Raw genomic sequence first — 23387 nt, 5'->3', positions numbered from 1 at the left:
CGGTTCAGCAGCCAGTCAACCATGGGACTATTATACTTCAAAAATGACTTGGTACTTGGTGAAAGGTATATGTGAACCTGTTTGCACAGGCAACTGAGTGCAGAGGCATAAATATATTATGTTTGTGCATCTGCATGTGCGGGTGAGAGAGAGAGAGAGGAGATTTGCTCAAGCTGCTTTTGAGTTGCAAGTCTCATGGTTACCTGCGATGGATGCAGCCAAGAGCAAAAGCAATTGATCCAGCATAGTTTGAATCCATACTGCTAGCCGCATCACTAAGAAATTGTTTTGTCTGTTCAAAATAACAATCAGTCAAAATGATAACAGAGAGCTCCTTAGAAAATAAGGAAAGAGCAGAGCAGAAAGTTTTGCCACCTAAAGTAGTGGCTAGTTTATTCAAGTTTTTCTTTACTTCAAATTACATAGTTAAGATTCAACAAGTACAAAGAAGATTAAATTAGAAACATAAACTCACCAATAAGACCTTATGAAATCTCCTACTTGCACTTAGTATAATAAAATGGAATCCAATTTCTTTACAATAATTAGATGCCCTAGCTTCTTAAGAGGGAAGAGGAAATCATTCTTAATTATCATAAGAAGCAAACCTAACAGTGAGAACATAAAATTATAACATAGATAAAAGTACCAATCCAACTAACCAATCTAGCAGTAAATATATCATTTCCTAGCCTGGCTAATAAACCAAGCCCTTCCGATGATGCTCTACGTTGCGATGGACAAATGTCACCTTCAGCCAAAATACTCTGTCATTATTCCAAGATCAGTGTCCACGTGAAAGAAAAGGATGGATGAGATTTCTACCGAATTTACAATAAAAGCCGTAACGGAACCTGAAAAATAGCCTGAGCAGCATTTAGTATATCCATTCGCAGGGGTTCAGAACGTCGAGCAAGCAGAGTCTAGAAGAATAGAGTCACATGCAAAATGTTAGAAAGTAAAAACCACCGATAGCACGAGTCACCACAAAAGATTACAACATAACCTTCAATCCAGCTAGTAACCCCACACATATATTGGTAATACTAGCTGCATGCCAAGCTTGTTTTTTCCCAGCTTTCAGACACTGATCAACAATGCTAAGAAATGAGAGCATCCCCCTACTATCCTGGGAGAATAAGGAGAAAATGAGATGACAACACCCAGACCTATCTACCTTAACAGCAGAATCAAAAAATTCACACACTAAATGAATAATAGTATCACATACCTGAGAAGCAAACATAGTTCCAAAACAGAGGAGCATCTGATTCACCAGCATTTTGCTTATAGTCTCAGGCTTCATTGTAAGTACATATATAGCGTCAGGAACCAAGAGAATTTTTGGCAACTCATCCAAGAAAGACTATAAGATTCGCAAAGGCACAGCAACACACTTTACCTGAGGAAAACTAGGAGGCTCATTTTCCCAGACACATGTCAATACACCATCATAACCCCCTTGAAAAGAACGAAGCTCATCTTCAAACAAATCCCTAAAAAATCATATTCAGTTAGATTGAACAGGGCAGATTTAATATTAACTACCTTAGAAATTTTTAAGAAAGATCAATGAGAAGGGTAATCACCATCAAGAGTGGAAAAGACACAGATAACAGTATGAAACAGGAGTTTACAAGGAACAGGGGGAGTACAAAATTGCACCTTCCAGGAGTCCACGGACCTAACCAGGCATCTCTCTTATCTAACAATATCCTCAGACAAGAGCTTTCATCACATCTATAGGCTTCCCTGTTATAAAATTCAATATAAAGCCACAAAGATGAACTCAATTCACTTAGCATACAAAGAAATGTGTATCTCACCTATTTTTTTAGAGTAGAAGCTGCAGCTTTCTTGAAAACAAAGTACTCAGTAAACATGTGGAAGAAGATGGTGATCTCAATCAGATGCATTTTACTAATAATTACCTAAAAGGAGTAGTGCATATCTGAATAATACGTCCATGGTCACTTTTGTATAAAGCTGGGTCTGAGAGTGCTTCATATGCTAATAACACTCGGGTAATAAACAAGTCCATTGAAGATTTTATTCCAGCTTGTTCTTTGCCTGCTGGATGTGATACATAGGACAGTGCCCTAATCATATAAATGGAAATTCAAAATGTCAGCAAGCCAAGTCCCTAGATGGGGGAAAAAACAAACTATAGCCTAATAATGTTCGTGGCACCATAAAGAACATTAAGAAGTATTTGTACCGATTCAGGTAGAAAAGAACTGGCTGCAGCAATATTCCTCTGTTGACAGGGTCAGGAGAAACAAAACATTTCACATATGAAGTAAGCGCATCAATTGCAGCAGACCACACGCTACAAAGGAAAATTAATATCATAAGTAAAAACAATATCACAATGAAACTTTGGCCGTTAAGTATATTGAAAAGGTGAACAAACAACAGTTGAAGCTGTTCAGATGCCATGAGAAAGAAGCAGCAAAGCTTCAAAATAAATGCAACTTAGAGAAAACAGTGGCCACAACTCCATGAAAAAGATTGATATTATTTCAACTATCCAAATATGGCCCGCAAAAATTGCATAGCTTAAAGCTGGTGATTAATCAGTTTCCTTGCCGAGTATAGAAGAAACTGTATAGCACAACAGTGAACAGAAACAACATTTCTCATGTACTTGTCAAAAACTTGCATCTCATAGGTAAAAACAGTTGCAAAATTATAGCTGACATTTCACTGTAGTCTGTAACACGCCTTTTTTCCTTCACACTACAACAACAGAATCAAGACGCTGTACAAGTACTACTGGGGCCAGCAGCAGATCCTAAAAGAAATTCTGTCCTCGAAAGATCTGAATTATCCAGACAGAAAAAACAAGCCTATTATTTGAAAGGTCTAATCGCACACCAAGCTAGCCAAGGCTTAGACCAGAAGCATAAGTTGTAATTTACCAATGTTTTCCTATCTCAGTGAAAGTTTCTTCTTCAGCTTGCTGCTTCTCCCATCAATACAAAATATTACCTGAGATCCAAAATTCTTGTGTGATAAATATCTTTGCTGTATTCATCAAGGACCATTCTATTTTTGGTCAATAACCCCTCTGCCCGATCTCGGATGAGGGTCATCATACATGGATTATTCATTATAAGTTTTATCCAGCTGAGAGAAGTCTCCTATTTGCAGCTCTTTGGACACATCCCAGCCATAATTCCTGCTCCATCAAACACAGGAAGCAGGCATGTTTTGTTTATAAATGCTTGTACCGTAGAATTTCCTAAGACTCAGTGACCATTCGAAGTAATTCTCTTCTCTCTTGTTTGGTATCACTAGAAAGAAGAACATTTTGCCAGGATAGTCCTTTCAAAAACATTCTTAGAACCCTCATTGCCTAGCTCAATTTAGGCAAGCGTATTCCAGGAATTGGAGGAAAATACTAACGTTCCCCCTTCCTCACCTTACTCTCCTTCCTGCCCCCCAACCCTCCTATTCCTCCTGGACCTTCCAAGCACAACTGAACCACCATCTTTCCTACCATAATCCATTACCACCCACAACCATGACTTCAAGCCTCTACTCACCCTCACTATTTGTCCAGCGCGATCACTTAGCTTCAGCCACTTCCATCTTCCCACAAACCATTCCTACCTCAACCACTACGCCCATCCCTCAAAAGAGATAGCTGGTAATCCCCAGTTAGCCTAAATATATGATCAACGAATGGCAGCCAACTGTAATTTATTCCTTTGTTTCCTTATCAAGTTACTGGAATCTATAGGTTGTGAAGATGGTAGGATATAAGTTGTGCTTGTCCACTCAAAAGGTAAGCTATGGACACAGAAGATGCACCAGAAACTCAGCGGGAAAATTGGGTTCATAGTGCTGAAGTTATCAAGTTTATGGTAAAAGGAACGAAAACAATAAATTTTTATGTTATAAGTATCTTCTGCTGATTGTTCCGCATTTTGTTTCCAGACATCAAACAAAAACAGAAAAAAGGGTATGGCGTGGTGATCTAGGGATACCTATCCATTCAGTTAAATGTGAATGTAATGGACCTAAAAGTCTTTGTCGGATTTATTAAATCTAAACACTATTGCTTACACTTTTTCTCTTTATTTAAATACATAATTTATTCCAAGGTTCTTTCATATAGGTGTAAGATGTCCTTGCCTCCAAGTTGGAAAATGTCTGGAAGATTTTTCCAAAGTGGAAATAGATCACTGCTTATAGCGAAACTTTATATGGCAGTAACAAATGCAGAAGATGACATTAAAACAAGTATCATTCAACTAACCATATTTCTGATGTGAGGTCTTGAGCTTGATTTATGTGTTGTTTTACATTCCCACTAAACGTGGAAGCCCATAATGCAAGAATATCAAAGACTTGGTCGTGAAGCTCCTGCAACCATTAAAACCAGCTCCTTTGGAAACCTAATTTGTTATTAGGCCTATAAAAGTATGATAATAAAGATTTACCTCCCTTGACACAGATGTCAACAGCGACGACAGAAGGTTCCATCCAGCTTCTTTTTCTACAGCAGCTGCCACAGGGTTCCTGTTAGATTGCATCAGCAGATTCTTGCAAACTTCCAGCACAGACTTGGGCAATCTGCAACAACCACATAGCCAAAGGATAACATAGTGAAAGAAGGAAAAAGCACCATATTGTCACATTGAAGCCTGGGAAACCTTTACTGCTGAAAAGTTATTACTTCTATATTTAATGAAAACAAACCTTTGTGGAACATCTTTTACTCAGGGACACATAATTCTCAGCATGTGTTTCGCTTTGAATGTGTAATAGTTATGTGGAAACACAAGACACGGGAACAAGGGAAGATGAAAGACGTACTTGGTCGGATATCCAAGAGGTAACTTCCGAGAAATAGACACCAGTGCTGCCAAAACTGCCGCCTGCCCATGTAGAGACTCAAGCTCCCTCTTAAAATTGGATCCCTGGATATCTAACAAATTAAAACGAGAGGCGCAGGAGAATATTATGGCAAAAAAGTGAAATAACACAATCTGTATATATCATAATGAAGAAAATTTAGCCCACCATCAGGAGCGCAGGAAGATACCGCCTTAAGCGAAAGAGAAAACATAAAATCTCAAAGTGATTTTACTTCGCATTATATCTTATGTTTTCTTGACTGATTTTATTACACAAAAATCAAACCAGAAGCATGGTTCATGAAAATGATATATAGAAGGTAAGAAAATTATGCAGTGCTGTATCATTCATCTCCTATAAGGGCTCAATATGACGAACTATAAACAGAAGTAGATAACATTGACATTTTAGCTTAAACAAATGAATCTATCTTAATTACAAACCTTTACTAAAAATGCTGCAAGAAATAAAGTTTCTAGCTCCTACTGATTAGGCCTCTTTTTTTACAAAAGGACATACACGACAGGCCGAATACCAGGATCTCCTAAAGATTGTAATTTTGCTTAGATTAGTAGAACTATATCGAAAAGCTCATGTCTTCAAGACCTTGTTACTGCTTAATGTTTTGAAACAAAATCTAACCACATTCAATATGTCTGAGAGAACAAGAATATCATGTTTATGGCATCCAAGTTTCGACTCGGTGATCAAATTAGTATGAATCAATCTAGTCAAAGTTCTGTTTCACCTATTCAACCTTGATGATTCTCACTTCATTTGATTAACTACGGAAAAATTACTCATCATCGTTGTCTTCAAGTCTGATTACAATCTCTATTAGGTTCCTGCACCTCTCTTTAATATCACTTGACTCCTAATTATGCTCACCCTATATAAACACATTCACTTTCACTAGAATGCAAATGAATTACAGAAGAGGAACAAAAACAAAAAAAGCCATAACTCATAAGAACAAAAATATTAAAGTTAAATAAGAAGAAGTCACAGGATCTAAGATGCAGAGATAACGCATAGTGACCTTACGTGACTAAAGTTTTACCTTCTCAGATGAGATAGTATCTCTTGCTGCAGTAAGCATCGTAACTGCATATGAAATCAGGCCACCAACACAGGAGGGATCCACCTCAGCCATTGCACGAAGAGTCAAGGCGGCTTCAACTCTCACCTACCCCAAAATTTCAGCCATGGTTTAGAATAGAAGCACACCAGTTATGAAGTTTGAAGACTGTATGCATTAGACAAACCACATAAGAGTTGCTAGATGTCTTTTAAATAAAAAACTAGTATGTGTGGCACACTCGAATGTGAATGCATAATTAAAAATCTTAAAAATTATATTTTAATTGAATAAACTTAAACGTTTTAAGAAGTTGAGGAGAGCGAAAAGTTGAAAGTTCAGAAAATAGAGGAGCAAAAAATTTGTTGAGATAATTGAAAATAAAAAAATGGCAGACAAAATTATCTAAGGACACCAAAAGGGCCCCCTTCAATCATAATAAAATATAGATTCAGAAGCTATGCTACATTGTTTACAGAAACTTTGCTCAAAGCATCTATTCTTCCTTAAAATATATACAAGGGGAAAGAAAGATAATCCCAAATAGCGTACAGCACATTGAAACAAAAGCATAACCGACACAAGAAACAAAAATGAGCTAACTTCCAGAGAATATAATAGACTAAGGTAAGGAATTATAAGGTCTATAGGAAAAGACAACTCTTCCCCAAAGGAGATAGTAATATATAGGTTGAGCTTGGAAATATCATCACTTCAGTCGCCAAAGCCACCTTACACTCATCTCGTATTTAGAACCACAGTAAGCATAAAAAAGTCATAACCATAACCTAAGACCTTTCTACTGTCTCCGAGATGGAAATTGAGGATTCAAAGCATTTGCTCCAGGTCAAGCTCTAGGTAATGCTAAAATCTCATCCCACTCCCGTCTCTGATGATGCAAAATGACTCCTAGAATTCAAAGCATCCTATCTATTAGGTTGACATAAATGCCAAAACATGGACTATACAGTTGGATCAACAACCTTCTTCCATTTTACTTGCCAAAAGCAAGTAGTTTCACACAAACACCAGTGAAGAATTATTCTTATTCAGAAGATAAGAGAAAAAAGCTTTAACTGTCACCAAATATGGCAGTTCCCAGTGTTTTCATCGGTTTGAAAGCTTCTAGAGCTTGACCAACAAGAGAAAAATCTAGGCCTCATAACGGTGAGATATGATATCCAGGCAGCTTCTATCACATGAAGCTCTGAATATCCTATACAAACTACACATGATTCGAAGTTTTAATTAGGATATGATGAGCCAAAGACATCCATTCGCCGGAAAAGAATCTCTCCAAGTTAAACCAATAGAGCACAATAGGTATGATGTCAGTAAATAGTTGGTCAACATATGGGACGTAATGATGGTCAAATTGCTAAAATAGTGCCAAAATATTTAAAGTGCGTAAAGTGACAAACTTTTGCATACTCTAATGATTAGCAGTAGGACTATAAAAGTATTACTCTCAGACTCAAACTAAAACAATACTATCAGAAGCTTACCAATGGTGAATCATGGGAAAGCGCCGCAACAACTGTGTCATCAAGAACTTCCTTGAATTCAAGTGGAACCTGCAGTTGAAAATGCTGGTATTATTATTGTATGATCTATCAACAACGAACTCCATTGAAGTTAACATAATGCCAGAAAGACTGCGCCAAGCTTCTTCCAGCAAGTCAGCCAATCAGATATGCAAGCAGATTTCACATTCAAACAAACAAATGGGAGTATGCCTGAGATAGTAGGCTTAGTTTCAAAGACAAATCTCCGCAACTTGTGCAGTAAATTCATTTCCTAAAGTCTATGTATATGAATCAGTTTGGAGGTACTAGATTCAAACAGAAGTACCATATAAAACAGTGTATACTCTGGGTCCTTTAACTCGAAACAATATTCTTGATTTCTTGAACATAGAAGGTAAGCCATCAAAGAAGCATATAAGCATATCAAGAACACAGAAAAGCTTCCAACACAATTTTCTGACAAAGAAATACTCTAGAACAAATCCGACATTGATGGACAGATCAATGCACGAGCAACAACTTGAACCAGAACAAATAAGTTTGCACTATGCTATAATTTATCAGCTGAAAATAGGCAAGAAAAGCTCATCTACATTCAGGAATAGTCAAATTTTAAGTTCTTAGGCAAACACCAAATAAAGCAAGTGGTTATTATTCTCCCTTCACTCACTTTACCCCACATGTCATGTAAGACACATTTTTACCTAGACCCCAACCCTACACATCTGAAACCAAAGTATAAGATGTAGTCTTTTAAGGATTATAGACTAAATAACAAAAGAGAAATTTTAATTTTCAAACAAAGGTACCAAAAAGGAAAGTGAATCAGTATCCTTGGAAGACATTGCAAGAAAAATCTTGTATGAACAACTTCATATACACGGCAAAACCCATCTGCAACACCCATTTAATTTTTATTTCATCTTCTCTCTCTGAAAAAGTATTCCACAAAAAGCATTAACAGCCAATCTGAACAAAAAAGGCAATAAAATATATTGTAGCTAAAACCCTCAGGCTCTGTTCTTGATGTTTTAACTGTAGACAATGAATGAATTCATTTTTGTGCAGAGACAGACACCTTGGCCATACTGATTAGGTAATTCTACGAGAATATTAAGACAAGCAAAGATGAGCAATTCCATCTAACATCAATTCATGGCAAAAGGACAATTGTGGAAATGGTAAACCAACTTGAGGAATTTGAGATACAAATATTCAGATTTCACCTTTGCATGGAAAATTTCATTATGTGGGCCCAGAAAGCTCCTATGTGCCAGTACAATATCAGAGCCAGGTTGGCAACTCATTTGCCCAGACTTTGGTAGGCATCTTTCTTCCCCCATTCAGAAAGTGCAGAAAAACATGTGCTAGCAAGACTAGGAAAGGGAAGAATGATAGGATCGCATTTTGTGCTTATTTCATATAATATTTTAGCCTATTTTGTGACCAAATGCTCCTAATTAAATATTATTTTTCAGCATTAGGACAAAAGAATTGGAAAATGAAGAAAAGCACCAAAATGGAAATTCAAACAAGACTCAAACTCAATTTTTGGCTAGAGTTTGGAGCTGCTTGAACTACCTCTGATGAAGGAAGAATTTAACTAGGATTATAATTTTATCTCTATAAGTCTTTTAGTTCAACTAGGAATCTACTTCTAATCCTAGTAGAACTAGGTATCTAGCTATTATAAATAGGTGATGTAATTCACTTTAAGAGACAACTTTTGAACTCTTCTATTTCTCTATGTTTTTATAATATTTTCTTACTTTGTTTTTCATGCGTTCTTCCATTAGCATGTCTAACTAGTTCTCTTATTCCGGTTGAAGATTTGGTGATTGCTTAAATCCAACGAGTTGTGAGATCTAATTTATGCTTTCTACTTTTATTCATGTTGGTATTTGTGTTGTTTTCTGTGCTTTTATTACAAATAATCTGATTTATTGTCAAGAATATTTGCCTAGCCAATTGAATTTACAAATCCGTAATTGTTTGTTTAGTTCAATAACTAGTGGTAACATAGCATAATTGATTATGTAGAAGTTTTCGATTATGTTGTGGGGAATGCACAATCTATCTTAAATAAATCCTCGTAGGAATTTATTGGTTAGAATTGGGCCTTTCTAGTTCTTAATGTTGTCGGTAAATTAAATTTTGAGAACGTTTCCCAAGGTTGTTTACTGATTAGGGATATAGTCAATAGACGTTCCTTGACTATCCACAAGGTAAGGAAAGGTGAGGTCGTTAGGTCGTACCAATAGCCATAACCAATTTATGAATCATGAATAATTGTTATCTTTGCATCTATGATCGACCGTGGAATTAAGTATGATCTTGTCTTTAACAGGAAGATTGTTCTCTTATATTTTATCTCTTCTAATTTTATTAGCTTTTAGTTTTATTCTTCTTCACAATCAAAACTCCCCCTAATTATTTTCATTTTTGAAGGAATTAATTTAAAACCAACCTCTGTGGATTCGACCCTACTCACACATCTACAAAAGTGTTCATAAGAATTATTTTTGGTGGATTCGACACCCATCAAAGAATTAGATCAGTCCATGCATAAGCCATACTGGCATTTGAGCAGATCACTCTCGTTAAAAAATCTCAAAGAAGGGGTTAGATGGGAGAAATAACTCAATCACTATGCCAGAACTAGCTCCCGTAGAGAAGCTAATGTCTGCTAAATAATACATTTGCCATGTTTTGATGCTGTTATGCGTCTTAAGAAACCGAACATACAATTAAAACTGCTGTATTTGCCCACTAGTTTCAATGTTAATAACTTTATCCCAAAATAACTTTGGCTCTACAATCTTCCTTCTCAAGACAGGCTCTAGGTTTGATAGTTCCTGCTTTTATAGTTCTGCTTTTATACAACCTCCTACAGCAGATTTCATAGTTCCTGAAGCTTCTTAATCTTCATAGGCCCATATTTGTGTTGCAGCAATCAGATCCAGGCTATCGATCAACTATATAGCACTAATGATGTTCAAAGCGCTTTAGTATTTCTCCTCAGAATAGCCATCTTTGACCTTACAACCAAACCTTCGCCCCATCCACTGGAGGAAGGGGCAACAGAGGAGGTGTACTTTCAGTACATCAGTATAAACGTTCAACTTTTATTAACATAAGACATGTTTATAAAATTGTTAAACTTAACCAGAGAGTGTTCAAGCATGAAGGGACAAATGAATCATCAGTAAAGTATGTAAAGCAACTACAGCAACTTCACCTCTCCAAGTGTTTTCAAGACATATGCCAGAGTTCGTAAAGCAGCAACTCGCATGGAAGGGGTAGAACCAGAAGATACAAGCTGGGGAAAGTATTACTGTTAAGTAAACAATGATAGAACAGCCAGATAAAAGTACTAAACCTCAGGTTAGACTGTTTAGCAAACCTGCTTGGCAAGAAAAACTGAGAAGCCTCTCTGAGTGGGTTCACTCATTTGATCAGTTATACCTACTCGCATTATATATAGTACACAAGCCTTCAAGAAAAGGAAAACGCGTATCACGAGCTTGATTTTACAGATAAAATGAGATACAAGAAAGTACTTTAGTCATAAGATGGATGATCACAGTAATGAGCAGTAACATAATAAAGGGAGGAATTGCAGATATGCAACCAAGAACTCCATCTTGGAAGTGCATTATATAATTAAGAAAATGAGGAAAAAAGAAGTACATCCTCAGCTTTTGCATTAAATCATACAAATCCTTGTGTACGCAAGCTGCAAACTATGACACATCTTTTTATCATATTTGTTGTATATTCATAAGAGGGAAGCCTTCAGCAAATGAAGACATGAAAATACCCTTACGGCTTACATAATTCAGTGAAGTTCTCTTAATCCGGAATGACCATATAATAACAGTCACAAAATAGTATCACACTGATTACCAAAAAATGCAGGCCTCAAAGAGATAAATCAGTGAAATTTATATAAAATACATTTAAAACAAAAAGGATTATGACCATGCCCAAGTCTCTTTCCAAAATTTTTAAAGCAACAGAAGGTATCATTGTCCATGATTGTTTGCCAATACGTAACTCCAACACCAAGAAAAAAAGGCCTGGTGAAACTCTTGCACTTCTGATAAGTGCTTGCCATTGTCGACCCTTTCACACTTTAGATTTTCAAATGGATGAAACTAACAAGAAGAAGTTTGAAATATGCTAAGTGGGAAAGAATTTAATGAACTCCAAAATCATAAGAACATGACGTTTGCTATCTCGAGAGGAGCTGTGGAAGATAATCAGATACTGTGCACATTGAAAGAGATACAACTATTGCGGAAGACAGATGGGAATAGAAAAGGGTTGAGGAAGTGATTTGGTGTTAATATGCATCATGAGACAGAGAGTGAAGTAGTTGCTATGTCTTGTACATTGGTGCAAGCATCATGGATGTCTTACGAATAAAATATGTATTATCAACAATCATTCAAAGAATCAAAGAGACAATGAATGTCACTACAATATTTGATTTTTCTTTCATAGAGAAAGATCTGAGGCAGAACATACTGGCAATTTTGGAAAATTAAATGAACCAAATGAGTCCGAATGTTGGTCAGACATGTGTTGGTCAGAAACACTACTTTGCTAAAGATACATTAACAGAAATGGATGAACTTGATGCACAGAATGACTATACTGATTTTTTGCAAATAAATTTGATTAAACTGGGTATGCAAACAAAATTTAAGCAGCTCATGCTCGCTGTACTTCAAGTGTTTTCTATGATGATCTGTTGTTATTTGATACTAATGCAATTTGTGTGTGTCCATCTCTTTCCAGGGTTGCTGATAGGAGGTGGTTTATCTAGAAAAACCACTGCGGTTCACTTTTCATCAGTGTAAGTGAAAATGCTCAAACCTCGAGTCAACAATTCCAGACCACTGAGCAAGGTTATGGTCATACTTTTTGTATAAGATTCCTATATCACTTGTATATTCAAGATCAGAAATACTTCTTTAAAATTATAACTGAGGACACGGAAATGAACATAAAATATAAGGAACATAACAAAAAGCCATATCCACTAATACATATGCCAAAATAGCATCATGCAAAACCACATGATATAACAGAAGATACCAGTGCTTGAGCATCAACTGATGTATCTGTGTGGAGCATACCCATAACCTGCAGAGCGTAATTTTGCAGCTCACTATCTGGGTGAAGATACTTTAAGCACATAGCCTGCAGAAACATGATCGTAAAATTAACTCAAAATGAAAAGTTAAAGCAAAAATCATTGTGCGTATTAAGACCTACAAATTAGAGTTTAGCAAAACATGATACTTTAATTACAAGGTGAACAATCTTACAGAAAACATATCCTTAAGACCCAGAAATTAAGTTTGTACAGAACATGATAATTTAATTAAGAGTTGAATATCATACACAATACAAATATTTGAGACCTAGAAATTAGCTTAACAGAACATGATATTATTACAAGGTGAACAATATTAAACACTTCAATAGAAAGCAATATGGTATTCATCATTTTCACAATAGCATTCTTGGACCAATTCTTACATCTATTTTCTTTAAATCTTAGAGCCTGTGGTCATGTTTTACAATCTGCAGAAGTGACTATACTTGGAGAAACAGAAGGGAAGTAGACATTGCAATCCGATGGTAATGAGATGTTGTAGAGGCTGTGTAGTCCTGAGCATATCTTGTATTTTCTCATTCAGCATATGCAGAACCCAATGCATGGTTTTACATGGATTAGCAAATGAAAAAGGTTCAATTACACTCAACTCAAAATCTTCAGTATTTTGAACCCAGTGAGCAACCTCACTGTTGCACAAAGGTGTTGCTCATTATGATGATTATTATATCAGAAGGGGAAAAGCAAAAGCAAATGGTCTTTCTTCACTTCACATATTATTTCTACCTTCCATGACCAGAAGAAAGAGAGTAAGAAATCACTGAGACGCACAACTAACCACAGACAACAAGTGCAAGAGCAAATATCTATTCATTTCATGCTACCGACCATACAAGAATTCATTGGCTAAGCGGAATCAAACATGTGACGCCTAATTCCAAAAGGTTTTGACTAAAAACAAAGCACTTTCTGTTTATAGACGTGGAAAGGGTAGATCCTAAATCATGCTAACTTTGTCAGAATACCTGCAAAAAACAGACCCATGACAAGGAGATGCCAACCCGTAAGTCCTTCAAACGAGGTCCACCAACTGCAAGTCCACCACATATCAGAAGTAGGTGACTGAAATAAAACTTTAAAGTTTGGAGGAGTAGCTGCATAAACAGACTTTAAAATAATAGAAAATACAGCTTCAGCAGAGAATCATAAATAAATCAAATCCTACATAACACAACTCATACAAAAAGAAATTTTATCTCATGCTCATACTAGATAAAGGAAAAATATATTGCATAAATATCAAACATGCTTTTTTTGGAGTACATTACAGAAGGAACACACAACAGAAAATAAGGATAGAGGAGAAACTTGCTGGTGATCCTTGGACAAGGAGAAAAATTCATTATTATAGCAAGTTGATTTCTAGAAGGGGAATTAGGCATCTCACGTCCTCAAACAAATTCAAATTAAGTAAAACTGCAAAGAATAAGTATAATGGAACAATTCCTTCCATCTCCTGTAGATCATCTTTCAAATTAACATTCTATAATGTCAATTACTTCCAAACGGTTAATTTGCAAACTTTTTTCTTAATAAAGAACTATAAATTTGATTTGCCAAACTCGTGATTGTGGTAGGTTCATTGTTATCAATTATCTTGAACAAATAAGAACTTTTTTCGAACTCAGCATCTGTTCAATTGTAACTGATTTCCATGGTTGTTTGAGAAACGGTTTTTTAAAAAACTTTGACTTTTTCCTGAAAACTAAAATGGCTGACGATGTTCCTGTTGTTGTTCCTATCTCCTCTATGGTTACGCCAAAAGCTTATCCAGTCTCCCGTACAAGTTTCCGTACCACTTATTCAAACGCTGGCAAAAGCGAATGAAGATTTGGTTGACGATTATAGAGCTTTTGACGGTGATTCAAGTGACTATACCTGAACCAAAACCGATCTGAGAACTGATTGCGCACTGTACTGAGACTGATGAAATAGGTCGAGGAGCTATTTTGTCACAACTGTCAAATACACTCTTTGATGCCGATTGTTCCATCTCATACTACAACATCGTTATGGGATGAGTTGGAAATATAATACTGAGAAAAAAGGGCACAAAAAGTATTGTATTTCCAAGTTCTTGAAGTATCACATGATCGAGGTAACAAGTTCTTGAGGTATCACATGGTTGAGGTAAAATCTGTAAAGTTATGAGATAATTAATCTTGAGCGTACTCTTTATGATGCCGAGATGAAAGTTTCCTAATAAGTTTGACAAATTTCCCAAGTCTTGGAAAAGTTTTGACATGACACTCAAACATCAAAAAGGGAGTTGTCTCTAGATGATCTCATGATTGCAATTAGTATTGAGGAGGAACATAGGAATCTCACACATAAAATGCCTGTAGCGCATCATCCCCGGGCTAATTCAATTAATGGGTAAAAGAAAGTGAATAATGTAAATGCGAATTTTAAAGAGATGGTACAGGCAAGGCCGTTAAATCGAAGAAACCAAAATCAACAAACCATGCTGGAACATGTTGGACACTAGACCAAAAATTGTCCAAATGAAAAGGCCAAGACTCGGCATAGAGATGTCAACACGGTGGTGGGAGGTTCAGGAGCATGTGAGTTCAGAAGCGCTGCCTCTATACAACCTCAACTCCTACTTTGATTGGTTGATTCACACTGGAGCACGTGTGCATGTTTATGCATAAATAGTTTTTTGTGTCTTTTGAGGCCATGATGGAACACACTGAGCATGGGCAACTCAAGTACATAGGATAGGAAGCGTGGACTTAAACATAATGTTTGGGTTTGTGTTTTGAGTGTTTTGTTTTGTGTTTTGGAAATAGAGAGAGAAAAATAGAGATAAATAACTGTGTGTTGAAGATAGATGGTATGTTTGGATTTGTGTTTTGAGGTAATTTAAAATATTTTAAAATAAGTGGTGTAGGTTTGATGTTGGGATTTGCGAGACAAAAATCACTCTTCATTGTCAAATCATATCTCTTTTATATATATTTTTATATATAAATATTGTGTGTTTAATGTTGTATTTTTGGAAGACAAAAATCAATGTTTCTTGTCAAATCACGTCTCTTTTATATTATATATACAAGTATATATATACATATTATATAGAAAGTTGAAAAACAAAAAAAACGCACTGATAAGGAGTAAAAACACAAAAACAAACATTGGGTGTGTTTTATCTTGTCTCGGGAAATGCCAAAACATGAAACCAAACATAGTGAAAGTTTCCTTGAGGTTGCGTTTTGTCTCTATCTCTGAAAAGGGTGCACCATGTCTCCACTTTTAGAAGCAACATAGTTAGTGGTTCTGTTAGTGAGGGTTGTGAGCTTACTTTCAAGTTTAATAAAGTTGTAATTTTGCAATTTGGTGTATTTGTTGGCAACGGCTTTTTTTAGCCAACAGCCCTTCCAAGTTTCTGATTCTATTTTGTTGAATGTTGAATCATCTTCTTTACGGGATAGTAGATTAGGTCATTTAGATCTAGATTGGGGATACCATCAGTTGTCTATGTATCTATAATAGCAAACCAACCTTCTAAATGGAAATCCCACGAAGAAGGTTTAATGAGGTATTAAAGTCGTAGGGTATACTAGAGCATCTAAATCTAGAATGGAGTCTGTCCCTGTAAATCTAGAACATAGTAGTTAATGGCGCCAAGGGCTCCTAGAGCTATGGCGCACGGCACACATCTACCCCTTGTGTGTGTACGGCAATGATTAATCGTTGCTTGTGCTTAAGAATTAACAACGCCTCTTCCCTGCTACCCCCATCCGGGCACACTCATACAACAGTGGCCTTGGATATACATCTCCAAGGATCAAGAGTGCCAAACCAACGACATGTTATGTATAGATCATGTATCAGAAAGTCATTTTCTCTCCTAGACATCTTTATTCTTAAATCCAATGCAGATTAGCTTGACAGTTGACACTCAAAAACATACTTAAACTCATTGATTACCCTAATGAGAAACAAAGCAACTTAGCCAACTAGACAAGTTGGAAAAGTAATAAAAGTATTCTGTTCCTAATTATTTGGCTAATGGAGGTCCTAATTAATCATCATCTTCCACAATCGGTTAAAATACACTGAAACAAAGACAAGCCTCTTGTCTGTGTTGGGGAAACAACCTGCAGAAAAGAAAGGAAAAAGAACCCCAGATTCCAACAAAAGTGGTCTTGTTTGAAAGTCCAAGGCAAGCTCTAAAGGATAATGTTCATGGCAATAGGTGTGAGCATATACCTCACTAGGCATGTGTTCAACAATCTAAGATGAATAAATATAACTAATCTTTTCCCAACTTACAGCTGTAATGGCCTATACATGTCATAAACAAGTATCTCAAATACTTTACAAAAGCAATTCACTAAACCATACCTTTTGTAAATGGGGTAGCTAAGTGCTTTTGCAAACCCCCTTCAAGCTTCTTAGGGATAGCATGACCTTTTCCCCTTGGTTGAACCTAACACAAGATGATAAAGCTTCAGTTTGACACAACAAAGCAGATAGCAACCTAAATACTAAAAGTTCATACCTGCGCATCAGGATTCATCGAAAGAGCCAGCAAAGCTCCTAAAGCCTCAGCAAAAGCATCTCTTACAGATTTCTCCGGATCCTCAAGGGCCTGTCATAGAAGAATTAGAAATGTAATTTTGATGCCTATGAAAGAAGAGTTTAGTGAGAATTAAAAAAGGAAGCATGGACAGCAAAAGAAATTAAGAACCTTGACACAATATGACAAGCAATTCTCAAGTTCCCCTATCCCTAAGCTTGGTCCTCCAATATTTGCAAACGCCTTCAGACATCTTGCAGCAGCTATTCTGACACTCAAAGATTTATCCCCGACTCCGGTCCGCATTATAATGCGGAAGGCCTCCGTATAGGCTGCAGATGAAGCACTCCCTTCAGAACCCTCCAAAGCATTGCGAAGCATGTGCAAAGCCTCTTGTCTCACAAAATCCTGATTCAAATGGTCACTAGATAAGTATTTATATATATATAGGTATAGATATAATAATTCAGAGAAATTGTTATTGAGAATATTAGAAAGTGAATTTTTTATTGAGCCCCATGACGACATGTCAGTTGAACAGCACAATCCCACTAACAGAACTCTTGTATGAAATACATAATTGGCCAACAGATCAGTTGCAGAGAACATGGTATCAAAATAAAGTTGGCAAGCAAGGACGAGGAAAAGACACCTGATAACAGTTTTTTCAGTAAGGAAACAATCATTACTTAACAAGAGAACAAGACAACCTAATTGAAATTCATATCAACACCTAAATTTCTAGGAGGTAATAATTAGTATCAGTCTTAGTAGTATGTGGCTTCATCACAAAGACACAAGTAAGAGAGCTTTGTGGGTAGCAAGAACATCCTTGGAAGATCGAGAGATCTGGATGTTAAACACATCATTCCAATTGTATAGAAAGGATGCAATGCTTGGCAAATATTAGCATATCAGGTTGGTTTTTCAAACATTTGCAACATACCATTTGCTAGGATTTCCCCCTAACTATCAATAAAGATGGATTTTCGACAGATAAGGAAAAATATCGAGACTAATGCCAGCCTTTCAACGTTTCCCAGGAATCTAGGTTCTTTAGAACATTACAGCATCCAATGCCTTGCAATTGGTTATCCTTTAAATTGGAGTTCCAACATAGTGAAATGGACATGACAAGTTCTACACAATGACGACAAAGGTCCAGAGAGTATCCATGTCAAAGAATGTTTTGCTTCCTAAGTAGGAAAACTAGCTCATTCCTAAGACACTAAACGACATCAAAAAGTCAACAATCCAGTGTATCCACTTAGTGTACTAGGATTTGAAAAGAAATAACAGTGGTCCATGGAGTGTGATGTCTTACAGTGTAACTTTGCCCATGTTTAGTAAAAGATGCAATAAAATCTGAGTGGGGTTCAACAAATGACAAGAGACTTTTAATATGAACTTTCTCACTCATATCTCACAGAGTTTCAGAGGCTTCAACCCATAACTCATGAATGATGTATCCATCCAACTTCAGAAGTCCTATTTTGTGGGAGAAAAGATTCATCATCATGAATGAGAAGTTCTGTAAAAGTTTCCATTTTATATTCAATGGAAACAAAAGATAGATAGTAGTTCCAAAATTCTCTAGTTTCAGCAGGAACCCACCTTTTTCCCTCCTTAGTTTTACTATACCTTTTACTTTTTTCCTAATTTTCTAGAAAAGCTTTTACCCTTTATTTGATGATGTAAAAATGAATTTCTGGTGTCACAACCATTATAAATATTTAGTTTAATGATAAATGGTAATGCTAATTTAAAGTTTAGTAGTACTGTATGTATCAATTTAAATAGTTAATATAACTGTTATCACCTAACTACTAGTAGGGATCCTACCTAACATAATAATATTGATTAAAATCTAAATACTTGAAAGTTAATTAGCATTGTTGGCGGAGAACAATTTAGATGTTACAATGGATATGCTCAAACTGGATGATAGATTTAATTTCTTCTTTATTTTATGAGTGTCCTGCTTGTTGCTTTGATTTTACAAATTTCATATTATGTTCTTGAATTGTTTCCAGAATGTTTCTTATTTTAATATTGCAAGATGCACTCCAAAAAAAGAACTTTAATCCATAGCTTCAACCACATTAGCCCAGTGTGAAATAAAGAAATAACTAATATATGTCTAAAGTGAAAACCGCCACTGTTTTAACAAAATCTTATTCCAGTTTGCCAGATCTTTCTTGCATTTTATTATCCTCATCTCCAATTAGAGCATAAACTATTGATTTTGGCACAGCCTCAATCATGTACTATAGAAGATAAAAAGGACAAAATCCATAATTAATAAAGAAGAAAGTGTCACAGAAGAAAAATTGGGTAACAACATGATGAAATAGTAATTTAAATACCTCAGTAAATTTTAGTAGCTTTGCAACTATATTAGTTGTTTCAAGTATTCCAGAAAGAATCCGTCTCCCAAAATAGCGATAGAGTTCTCCTAAGCATTGCGCAGCACCTACACCAGCAGCCAAAAACTAGAAGTAGAAAACTAATCTCCATATCTGTCAACGAATATAAACTCTGAACAATTGACAAATGCAGAATAAAAGAAAGGATGTTTAGTTTCCTTTCTTCAGTCGAGTCACATTTAATCAGACAATAAAAAAAATTAAAAAAAAAAGCAATCAAAAACTAAGGATAAGACTATCAAGAAATCACTTCGCACCAAGGAAACTAATTTATAGGATAGATTATTTATCTAAAACTCATACTATAGGTAAGTAATAACAAGGATCAAAAAACTACACAGACATACACAAAAACAAAGGAATTGCAATTTATAGCACTCAAATTGGCACAGTGTTACACATACCTTTATTGGTGTCTTTCATCACATTATTTTTCCAAATCTCAAAAAACACCGTGCTCAGATTTTATAAAACCATTGTTGGAAATAAACCACATTTTACATGTAACGTGGTCTTTCAATTTTGGGTTTTACTCATACCCCTTGTTGAATAATTCATCAGAAGCCACCCTTTCCTCATGATTTAATTTACTCCCCATTAGTGCATTAAAATACTTGACAAGCTTGTAACTTCAAATAAGATAACACGGGGCAAAAGCTAGTTGTCAATCCTGTACAATCCAAACCAAATCATAAGTAGGGATGGTAACAGGGTGCCTGATGGGGTACACCATACATGCCCTGTACAGGTATAATCCAGACCATAAATGGGTAGCAGCTTAATCTCATTTATCTTTTCACCATTTTACAATCCAGGAGTGTTTGGGGGTGGATTACACATCTAGACAATGTGCTCTTTATGATATTGTAAATAGAAAATATAGATGTTTACATAACTGGTCTGGTATATGGTTGATTTTCTTTTATAGACAGACATATGCTAGAATACAGGATTATTACATTTTTTCCACAATATACTATAAGTTACTGCGGTTACAACCCTTACACTACTATTTTCAAACAGAAAAAGTGCTCATTAGGTGTGCCAAAACCCCTACTCTCAGGAAAAGTGCTCATCTTGATGAGAGTTTTGAGTTATACAATAATGGTTCCAACAAAACTTTGGTATTCAGTTTTTCTGAAATAAGAAAATGGGTCTAGTTGGTTTTACCTATTGCGTATACGTTGGTGGTGATGGTCTCAGGTTTAAACAGAAGTATAGTGGTCCAGGTCTAGGGTCTTCCCGAGAGTTGGATACACAGGTCTTGGGTTTGGGAAAAGCCTCCCATTGCTATCGCTAGCCATAAGAGGATAAATACTCCTCAAAAATTGAGGTCAACAGTGAGTGAAAAAATAAAAACAAAAACAAAAAATGAAAAAAGCAACAACAACAACAAGACTCTTCTGATGAAAACAAAAATCTATCATACTGTCCCTAAACATGCATAACCTTTGCACTTAATGCATACATGGAATCTCAGATAATTTTTGCACCCATCCCCTTTCTGGACTAATGTTGCAAGTAGTTCTAATGACATAGATTACTATACATTAACACTGTTTGCCTGCTAGCTCTCCAGAAGGCAGAAAATATTGCTTAGGGCTGTAAAACTAAGGACAATTTACCCTGAAATATTCAACTATTTCACCTAATACCTAACATAAAAGAAATTTCACCATTTAGCTCCTCCATTTTACAAGACCACAATTTGGAGGCCAACCCCAAACCTTAGGCTCACGAGTGAACAGGGGTTTGTGAAGGACTAGCAAAACATAGCAGGTGCAGAAAAATGAATTCCTTAACACCAGCAGAATTAACAAATATTTAACTGCAAGTTGTTCTCATTAAGGACACACAAGCCATCTTTGACTAGCCTACAAGAGATGGCATGAATTCTGACTGTGCACGCCAAAAATGAAAACCAGCCGCATAGAGATATGGAAATTATCCTAATAAGAAGATATTAATGCACCATAGGCTTAGAGTAACAGTGAGAAATTAAATGCTTTCAAAAAGAATATGCAGAAATCTCACTGAAAACACAACAAGCTCAAAGTTATTTTGTATAGCCAAACAATAAGGATCCACAATATATAAGAAACTATATTTTTACAAACCAGCAACTTTCTGAGCATCACTTTTCTTGCCATCAGCAAGAAACCCCTGAAGGCTGCTTGCTCTGGAGTATATTGAGATCCCATCACCCTTCAATATAACCTTTGCCATTGCCACTGATGTCAAATGCCGTACGGGCCTTCGAGCTCCAAGCACCAGCAAGGAATAAAGTGCGTCCTCACATTTCCTTTGTGACAGTAGTATGGATTCCTGAGATTTTGGACATTTATCATCAGAATTTCTCACATATTCCCACACACCAAAAGGAAAGGAAAACTCAATGCAGTGAGTAGAATCAAGAACCAAGGGAAGACTAGGGCAAAAGAAGAAAGTCGGAACTATTTAAAGCAGTAGAAGAAACCAGAAATAAAATGAGGAAAGCCCTCTTTTTTCTCAAAATAATGCTCCGAGTAACAACCAAGATATCATCGGAAAGAACCCAGTACAATTTTCGTTCAAGCACCCGGAATAAAGAAACTCCCCTGTTTGGAGATTTTTCCCCCTCCCCTTTAACCAAATAAAGTTCAAACAAGTAACCAATATTCGTCGAACTGAAACTGAAACCGAGAATGTGGCCAAAGTTCCCTTTGAATTAAAGTCAGGAGTGAATCTTGAACGAGACAAGTAGCAAATAGTACGATAAAGTTGAGTGGAAAGACACGGTTAAGTCCGATCAGCCGCCAAGATTTCCTCAATAACAAAATGAAAACCTCTCACACACTGCGACATTCAATTCAATACGCGAACGCTCAAGATAAGGGTAAAAGAAACAAAAAAGCGTGCCCAAGAATCTGAGACCTTCTGCTCCTCATCCACCGCTGATATGAGATCAGATAAAAGATCAAAACAGAGAAGGGCGTCCGGTGGCTTGTGCGCGGCAGACGCCACAATTGATTCGAGCTGCGCCACCAGGACGCCGAATCTTGATAGTTGGACATTCTCTCTAACGTAGTTCCTCGCCATTTCCGACCGAAATGCGCGACTGTTTGTGTGCGATCTCAGGATGACGGTGTTTATTTGAGTGGGATCTCAGCTGCGTTTCGTAACAACGGGACGAAAGTTGGGTCACACTGAGTGGGTGTACGGACAACATTGTTCGGGATGAAAATACATTAAACTTGGGATAAATTATTTTTCGAATAATTGGTTTTGTAAAAAGTCTTTAATTTTATATTTTACAAAAGTGATTATACTTTATGTTACTCATAAAAAATGATTTTGTACTTAGATCGCGAACATCCTTATTATTATAATTGAATTTTAACAGTCAAATTAAAATTTCACGGCGAATATAAATTTTTTTATTTTTACAATAGCATGATATTGATTCAAAATTTATAGTTGTATCAATGATTAAGTTTTTGCATGTGTATTCATGTTGATTAACATGACTACTAGCTTCTTTGAAAGTAAAACATATCTCGTAATGATTAAAAAATTTTAATTCAAATTTGGTTGGTCAAACTTGAAATAATTATAGATAAGTATAATATATTTATTGTGTGATTGATATATCATTTGAAAAATTAACCAATCACATTAGAGAATTGTGACACTACATCTATCCTTGATTTAGCTTTCCTCGCATGCATAGATGGCGGCTGTCGAGGAAGCTATCTTGATCGCTGCTGACTCCCAGCATTTGATTTTTAGAGAGTGATTC

The 23387-nt window shown here is 36.1% G+C and overlaps 1 protein-coding gene across 1 annotated transcript in view; it reads right to left on the bottom strand.

Moving 5' to 3' along the window:
- Window positions 1-22819, bottom strand: part of SWEETIE (HEAT repeat-containing protein) — a 46476-nt gene extending 23657 nt beyond the window's left edge. The window contains exons 1-24 of the mRNA XM_011101260.2: window positions 22523-22819; window positions 21727-21934; window positions 19550-19656; window positions 17355-17591; window positions 17166-17255; window positions 17009-17093; window positions 13624-13688; window positions 12574-12678; window positions 10874-10963; window positions 10709-10789; window positions 7450-7518; window positions 5927-6052; window positions 4825-4928; window positions 4449-4581; window positions 4265-4371; window positions 2219-2329; window positions 1932-2099; window positions 1666-1752; window positions 1403-1496; window positions 1232-1300; window positions 1007-1129; window positions 855-923; window positions 663-767; window positions 204-292 (exon numbers count right to left, since the gene is read on the bottom strand). Of these exons, the coding sequence (XP_011099562.1) occupies window positions 204-292; window positions 663-767; window positions 855-923; window positions 1007-1129; window positions 1232-1300; window positions 1403-1496; window positions 1666-1752; window positions 1932-2099; window positions 2219-2329; window positions 4265-4371; window positions 4449-4581; window positions 4825-4928; window positions 5927-6052; window positions 7450-7518; window positions 10709-10789; window positions 10874-10963; window positions 12574-12678; window positions 13624-13688; window positions 17009-17093; window positions 17166-17255; window positions 17355-17591; window positions 19550-19656; window positions 21727-21934; window positions 22523-22687 (2687 nt within the window). The 5' untranslated portion in view covers window positions 22688-22819. The remainder of the gene's footprint in view (window positions 1-203; window positions 293-662; window positions 768-854; window positions 924-1006; window positions 1130-1231; window positions 1301-1402; window positions 1497-1665; window positions 1753-1931; window positions 2100-2218; window positions 2330-4264; window positions 4372-4448; window positions 4582-4824; window positions 4929-5926; window positions 6053-7449; window positions 7519-10708; window positions 10790-10873; window positions 10964-12573; window positions 12679-13623; window positions 13689-17008; window positions 17094-17165; window positions 17256-17354; window positions 17592-19549; window positions 19657-21726; window positions 21935-22522) is intronic.
- Between the last annotated feature and the right edge of the window lie 568 nt (window positions 22820-23387).

Source organism: Sesamum indicum, linkage group LG9 (assembly GCF_026168435.1).
Source record: "Sesamum indicum cultivar Baizhima isolate 11 linkage group LG9, ASM2616843v1, whole genome shotgun sequence".
NCBI lineage: Eukaryota > Viridiplantae > Streptophyta > Magnoliopsida > Lamiales > Pedaliaceae > Sesamum > Sesamum indicum.
This window is presented reverse-complemented; position numbering and strand designations above follow the sequence as displayed.